The 8,071-nt window shown below is 45.0% G+C and overlaps 1 protein-coding gene across 1 annotated transcript in view; it reads right to left on the bottom strand.

The window, feature by feature from the left end:
- Positions 1-5,331: 5,331 nt before the first annotated feature.
- The window catches only part of RPL26L1 (ribosomal protein L26 like 1), a 12,977-nt gene continuing 10,237 nt past the window's right edge, over positions 5,332-8,071 (bottom strand). The window contains 3 exon segments of the mRNA XM_015565139.1: positions 5,332-5,460; positions 6,050-6,080; positions 6,082-6,188. Of these exon segments, the coding sequence (XP_015420625.1) occupies positions 5,332-5,460; positions 6,050-6,080; positions 6,082-6,188 (267 nt within the window).

Genomic DNA, 8,071 nt, shown 5'->3' with positions numbered 1-8,071 from the left:
TATTAATTGTTCCATTCTATTAGCATGGACTATATTGATCTCATCAATTGCAAGCATTAAAATATATCAGTATTTCTACATTTCTGTATTTCTCTTAGGTCAATACTTCACTGGATAACAACGAATTTTTTCAGATTTATTCCTTTTTTAAAAATATATTTTTATTGATTTGAGAGAGAAAGGGGAGAGAGATATATAAATATCAATGGTGAGAGAGAAACATTGATCAGCTGCCCCCTGCACACCCCCTACTGGGGATGTGCCCGCAACCACGGTACATGCCCTTGACCAAAATCGAACCTGGGACCTTTCAGTCTGCAGGCCGACGCTCTATCCACTGAGCCAAACCGGTTAGGGCTTAACCAGCTTTAAGTGTACAGTTCAGTAGTGTTAAGTATATCCACATTGTTGTGCAGACAATCTCCAGAACGTCTCATACCCATTAAACAACTCCTCATTCCCCCTCCCCAAGCCCTGGGAACCACTATTCTAACTTTTGTTTCTATAAGTTTGACTCCTCTAGATACCTGGTATAAGTAGAATCATGCAGCATTTGTTTAATACACATCTGGCTTAATACACTTAGCGCAAGGTCCTGAAGTGGCATCCATTTGTAGCACAGGTCACAATGATGAGTCAGATTCCACTGTTATGGATAGGCCTCACTTTGTTTCTCCACTCACCTGTCAATGGATGTTTGTGTTGCTTTCACTTTTTCACTATTTCGAATTTTTTCCTGTTTCTTAAATCAATGCAAAACATTTTTAAAAGTTGGTCCCGTTAAGTGTAACTTTGTCTTCCTTTTTGGCCGCCTTTTTGAGAAGCAGATGTCGAGGGGCGCAGGGAAGTGACTGTCAGACACCAGTTCTGCCCGTTTTATCTGTGAAATGAGAAAAATTCTAAATCTCGGCACTGTATGTGTGGTCTAGTATTGGCCAATAGCTCCCTCTACCAGTGAATCTGTCAAAAACACTTTATCACACTGTCCAAAGGGAAACGAGGGAAAGCCAGCTAGGATTTAGTGATCCACCGAATGCAGAAATATCGTCTGCCTTCAAGGCGTTTAAAGTCACCTTCAGAAAGTAAACCACACTCTGGGCGGTGTGCACCAGGGACCCTGGGCAGCCCCTGGGGCTCTCCCAGCCGCCCCGAGGGCCTCTCTTCCCAACCATCAATCTGTGATGCAGAATGTCCTTCCTGTGCTTCGCCCAGAACACCTTTTGGCAGATTGAACGCAGAAGCACGCTGGTCAGACGTCAGGGAATTCTGCAACAACGTTAACACCGTGTCACTCTTCTCGCCACTTTCGTTTTATTTTGGAAAAGATAGTTACTTTATATAAAAATGTTAGTCCTGTTAACATGCTTTGGGTTTCTTACATTTAAAAATTATTTTTAAATGAATTTAAAGGTCAAGGTTTTGTTTTACTTTCTAATGTGGTAAATCATGTGATTGATGGAACCCATATAAATGTGGAAATAGGTGTTGAGACCCAAAAGTGTGAGAACCACTCTTAGAGGAAAAGCCTCCAAAGCAGCCACCGTGGAATAAAGTAAAGGAGCTGCTCGAAAGGCTATAGGGCGACCCCCGAGGAGCCCCTTCCCCAAGCCCAGCCCCGCGGAGTCACAAGGCCACGGAGTCATCAGGCTCCTCCTAGGCCAGTGACGGCGAACCTTTTGAACTCGGCGTGTCAGCATTTTGAAAAACCCTAACTTAACTCTGGTGCCGTGTCACATAGAGAAATTTTTTGATGTTTGCAACCATAGTAAAACAAAGACTTATATTTTTGATATTTACTTTATATGTTTAAATGCCATTTCACAAAGAAAAATCAACCAAAAAAATGAGTTCGTGTGTCATCTCTGACACGCGTGTCATGGGTTTGCCATCACTGCCCTAAGCTGACCTGGAAGGCCCGAAGTTTCAGGAGAAGCTCAATGACCAGCACACTTCACTTCTCATTTGCTCAGCGCATATGAATGGAGCACGTGCTGTGGGCAGCCACCAATGATTACGGCATCTACCAAGGGAGTGACACCCACGTGCCACTGACCTAGGTGCTTTGGATGACCTGCCTCATTCAGTGCTCACAAACCTAACACAGAGATTATTAAGTCCATTTTACATAGTAGGGGAAAGAGACTCATATTGTAACTTGCCCAAAAGGGTGGCTGTTTTAAGGGGCAGGACTGGGATCTGAATGTGAGCCTTCATCGCTCCTGTTCTTCCCACTAAGCCATGCGGCCTCTCCCAGTTCAAACGGTAAGTCAGCAAAAACCCCTGAAGTACAGACTTCTTAACAAGATAGAGACCTCTATTGCATAAGATGAGACCTCTGAGGCCTGTTCCAGATTTAGGATGTGCTTGATTCTATTATTTCTAATGGACAAAGAATATTCTATTTAATATTTGTGAGAGGAAGAGAGAAACATCGATGTGAATTGATTTGAGAAATACAGATTAGCTGCCCCTACCCCCGAGCCCTGCACATGCTCCTGGACCAGGGATCAGAGCTGCATGTGCCCTGACCAGGAATCAAAACCGCCACCTTTTGGCGAACAGGATGATGCTTTAATCCACTGAGCCACGCTGGCCAGGGCCGCACGTTTTCCTTTTAATTAAGGCGTTCAGGCAATAAACCTCACACGGCTGTTTCAATCTGGATGGCCTCCCTTTCTCGGAAGACTTCTTCCTGGATCAGACTTTCAGTGAACACCCATTGTGTGTGCACAGGCTACTTCTGGGAGGATACAAAAGAAACGGGCTTGATCCCAGTGGCTCCTCCTGGGAGCATTGAGTGCCTGAGAGTCAAAGTGACCAGGAAGCTTACTTTTCACTGTATGCCTTTTGTACCTTTTGATGTTGTACCATATATAAGTATTCTTTAAAAAAACACACAACTAATCTAAAAGAACAATGAACAACGGCCCAAGCTACCACCAGGTAAGAACAGCTCGACGTCTGCAGCATCGGCAGAGCCCGGTGGACTCTCGATCAGTAGAGTTCTGTCTGTCTGGTCGTCAGAGGATTCAGTCAGTGCCTCCCCGGCTCCCACGGGCAGCTCTGTGGCTGAACATCTCGTGCCTGAGCGCAGTATGAAAGCAGGCATTCAGGAGCGTCTGTCTGAAGTTTCAAAGTTTGGAGTCTTCCCAAAATAGCACAAGGGGACTCACTCAAGTGAAGGGACATGTGCAAATCTGATGAGAAGGTCAGTAGGAAACTGCTGAATCCAGTCATTCCAGAAAACATGCCAATAGCCCAGGGCCGGAACCTTGACAGGCAGGCCCACCCAGCTGGCATTCTCCAGTCCCCCTTCCTGCAGCCAAAACCCGATACCGCTCCCCTCACACCCGCCCCTTCACTCAAGAACCAGCATTTGTCTGAACTTCCTTGAGAAAAACTTTTCCCTCTGCACCTGCAAACAAACCCACTTCCATTCTCCTTTAAAAGACAATAGCTAAAGTTTGCTCAACTCTGTGCTTTACGTGTAGTATCTCAAGAAATAAGCTCTCAAGCTCTTATCGATATCACTGGTATTGAACAAGTTGCTGAAAACAAGCCAAGTCTGAGTACTAGAAAAAATAATTTTATCAGTATTGCTGCAGCCTAGGGCTCGGATCAGGCATCAGAATACGTTGTCATGCCCGAGCCGGGTAGCTCAGTTGGTTAGAGCGTCATTCTGATAGGCCAAGGTTATGAGCTTGATCCCTAGTCAGGGCACATACAAGACTCAGTGAATGCATAAGTAAGTGGAACAACAAATCAATGTTTCTCTCCCTTCCCTCTTTCTCTCTAAAATCAATTAAAAAAAGAAAAATGTCATCCTTAAACCTATCTAGTATGAAATATGATTTTCATGCAACTTTTGGGGTTCTACAACACGTTGGTAGAGAATAAAGGCAGCCCGGCCGGTGTGGCTTGGTGGTTGAGCATCGACCAATGAACCAGGAGGTCACGGTTCAATTCCCAATCAGGGCACAGGCCCGGATTGTGGGCTCGGTCCCCAGTGTGGGGGGTGTGCAGGAGGCAGCCAATCAATAATTCTCATCATTAAAGTTTCTCTCTCTCCCTTCTCCGAAATCAATTAAAAAATATTAAAAATATTAATTAAGTAAAAGAGAATAAAGACAAATCTCAAATACAAACTACAGACCTTACTGGTTGACCTACTCAACTGATGCATTTTAATAAACAGATCATTTATCACAGGGGAAAGGCAGGATTTCAGACGTGACCCTGGAGCTAAATCTTGAAGAGTAACTTTAAGTTAGAAGCGGAATCTGAAACGCAGATGCCAGTGGGGGCCAGGCACTCAGGGGCATGAATGGAGTGAGCTGGAAAGGGAGCAGCCAGCCCCTGGCTCCACAGCTGATGCTGGGCAGCATCCGGGGCCCGTGCGGCCAGAGGAAGCACAAGACCTAGGTTTCTCTATGGGTCTCTTAAGCTTTAAATGTTGGAAATTAATTTTTAAAAATCATGAAAAGCAACAGGGCAAACAACATCTATCTGTGCGCTGATCCTCGCCTACAGGCCATCTATTTTCTGAGTTAGCCCTGGGAGAGAGGAAGGATATTTTAGTAACATGGAATGGCACTTGCAAAGTCAAGACCTACACCTAGGGCGGGGCAGCCTGGCTAGGGAGCTGCGGGCCATTTGGTTTGGTGGGAGCATGAGGAAGAGGAGCTACAGGGCACCGTCAGGCGCCCTACACGTGGGTATGCAAAACAGCACCAGCTGCTCACTGGGACCGTGGCGTGAGGGTCCAGGCAGGAGCCCTGTCCTGTCCACCCGTCAGCGTGAGGGTCCAGGCAGGAGCCCTGTCCTGTCCACCCGTCAGCGTGAGGGTCCAGGCAGCAGCCCTGTCCTGTCCACCCATCAGCGTGAGGGTCCAGGCAGGAGCCCTGTCCTGTCCACCCGTCAGCGTGAGGGTCCAGGCAGGAGCCCTGTCCTGTCCACCCGTCAGTGTGAGGGTCCAGGCAGGAGCCCTGTCCTGTCCACCCATCAGCGTGAGGGTCCAGGCAGGAGCAGGGCCGTCCCGCCACTGCTGTTCTGCTGCTCCACAGACTAAACATATGAAAGGATGGCAACTGGGAATGGACAGTGTGATGGACTTTATCTATAAAACAACACAAAATCCACTTGAATTAAAAAACATTTCCAATTTTTATTCATAAAATTAACCCAAACAGCAACAATAGACACACAGAGCCACATATCAATAACAAACCAGGAAGGAAACAAAATATTCCAGAGACATCTTGAACAACTTTAAAGGAATACACACCAGGCTAAAAACCTACAGCTAAACCGTGGTTGCACAACAGGTTACACTTATTCCTGAATTTTCTCAATAAGTTCTTCCTTATATTTGCCTTTTTCTTTTCCAACTTGTCGAGATTTGGCTTTGCGTTCAAGAATTTTTTCCCGGTCTTTGTCCAGTTTTAGCCTGGTGATAACCGCCTTTTAGGAGTGAGAAAACAAACAAATCTTTGTTTTTTAAGTGTGAAGGGTTTATAACCACGATTAGTTTGTACAGAGAGGTCCCCTCAACAACAGCAGCTTAGGTTCTTTCTGCCACCCGACCTCCTACCCCTAATGCCTGAGGACTAGGACAGGAATGTCGTTTGGGCTGGGAAAATTACATGACCAGCATCGTCTGGTTTGTCTAGCCTCTGGCTGGCAAATGCATTAAGAAACACTGCATTCCCCTGCCAGCTACTGGGCAATACAGAGATCATAAGGTAAGAGCCCGACCATTTAGCCCTAAGGATCTGAAACTGGGGAGAGACCCTGCAATTCAGTGTCTAAAGTGGGAGTTCAAAGGAGGAACATCATATCCCACAGGGTGAGTGAGGGCCACGGGAAATGCTCCCTTCTCCTCCGCACATGATCTAGTGGGGAAGTGAGGTCTGGAATGGCTCCATCAAGCCTTCCTGACCTCCCCCAGGAGGTCCCTGCCAGGGTCACCTGTGTAAACGGCACCAACATGTCAACAACTCTGACAGCTACACCACGCTGTGTGACCACCACCGCCCAGTCCCGGGCCTGCCTTGCTGGGGTGAATGCCCACGTGGACAGGGTGCCGGTAGCCTCTCACGCTGCACCCGCTCGATGTAGACGACGTATTTCTTTCTGTACACCTGGACCACCTGGCCGATTTGCTGACCTTTGTAGTGTCCTCGAACCACCTGAGAGAAAATACAAAAGAGACCCCCATTTCCAATGCATGGACATTAGTGAGGACACTATCAGGAACACACAGGCTAACATACTTCATACAAAACAGATTAATCCAGGCAGTCAAAAGTCAGCTTTTTTTAGGTATAAATCTGCTTTGTGTTATTCAAAGTCAGGTGGAATTTCTCTACCTGAATTTTTTTCTTTTCATATCTGAAGAACAAAAAATTCCTTGAATTTAAATAGCCATCACAGAACTAATCCTTAGAGCAGTGATGGCGAACCTTTTGAGCTCGGCGTATCAGCATTTTGAAAAACCCTAACTTAACTCTGGTGCCGTGTCACATATAGAAATTTTTTGATATTTGCAACTATAGTAAAACAAAGACTTATATTTTTGATATTTATTTTATATATTTAAATGCCATTTAACAAAGAAAAATCAACCAAAAAAAATGAGTTCATAGGTTTGCCATCCCTGCCTTAGAGTAAAAGATATAATCACCGTACACCTAAAACCAATACAATGTTATATATCGGCTATATAAAAAATACAATCACTCTGACATCCTAAAAAAAGAACGGTTAAAGATATACTGAGACTCATGCAACCATTTAAAATCTATGTTTTCAAAACATAATTTATGACCTAGGAAAATGCTTTAGAGAAAAAAGGAGAATACAAAGCTATACATATATAGTCTGAATCTGAATCTTCTACGTATATGTTTCATATATGTAGTATATAACATAATGAGATTGAAATGTATCCAAATATCCATAATGGCTGCCAGTAGACAGAAAGTAGAATTACAGATGACTATTTTTAAAATTTAAATTCTTCCAAATTTTAAGATTTCTACAATTAATACAAATACTTTATAGTCAAGACAATTTTATTGTTAAATTGAAATCTTGTGGGCTATTTTTGCATACTGAAAAACGGCTCACACTCCCAACTCTATTAAAAAATCAACCCAAAAAATAAAGAAATAAAAAATAAACCAGATGATGGTTTCCCTGAAAGCAAGAGCCTATTTAGCAGTAGTGGCAATATAGGTGATATTCATTACTAAGCATAGAGGAAATACCTCATATAAAGAACCGGAGAGGTACATCTACACAATGGGATACTACGCTGCTGTAAAAAAGAAGGAATTCCTACCATTAGCAGCAGCATGGATGGACCTGGACAGCATTATGCTAAGTGAATAAGCCAGTCAGAGAAAGAGAAATATCACACGATCTCACTCATTTGTGGAATATAATGAACAACATAAACTGATGAACAAAAATAGAACCAGAGACAGAGAAGCATCCAACAGACGGTCCAACCTATGAGGGAAGGCAGGGGATGAGGGGTAAGAGCAACCAAAGGACTTGTAAGCATGCATATGAGCATGACCAATGGACACAGACAGTAGGGGGGTGAGGGCATGTGCTGGTGGGTGGGAGCGGCGGGGAGAGGTCAATGGGGGCAAAAGGAGACTCATGTAATACTTTCAACAATAAAGAATTTAAATTAAAAAAAGAAAAAAAGAACTGGAGAATCTCAATACTCCAGGCTGTCTACCAAGGCGAGGCTCAGGCTGAAGGCCCATCGCACTCCGCCCGACCAGAGACTCTCCCATGGAGGGCTGGGAAGAAGCCCCTGTGAACACGATCAAGGCTGAAGGTGCCGATAAAGCCAGTCCGAAGGGACAGCTGGGTAAAGAGAAGCAGAGCAACGCTTCACCCAGGGAGGTGGGCGTGACTGCAAAGGTGAGGAAGAGGTGAGGCTGGCACCCAGAGTCCGGCTGATGGCTATGCCCTTCTTCCCCAGAGGCACGGAGCACGGGGGAGGAGACAGATTTTAGGAGAAAACATGCTGAATAGTTGGCACCTGGAGACATAC

Source organism: Myotis davidii, unplaced genomic scaffold (genome assembly GCF_000327345.1).
Source record: "Myotis davidii unplaced genomic scaffold, ASM32734v1 scaffold399, whole genome shotgun sequence".
In the NCBI taxonomy this organism is placed as follows: Eukaryota; Metazoa; Chordata; class Mammalia; order Chiroptera; family Vespertilionidae; genus Myotis; species Myotis davidii.
The sequence above is the reverse complement of the archived record's forward strand: the minus strand, read 5'-3'. Positions and strand labels throughout refer to the sequence as shown.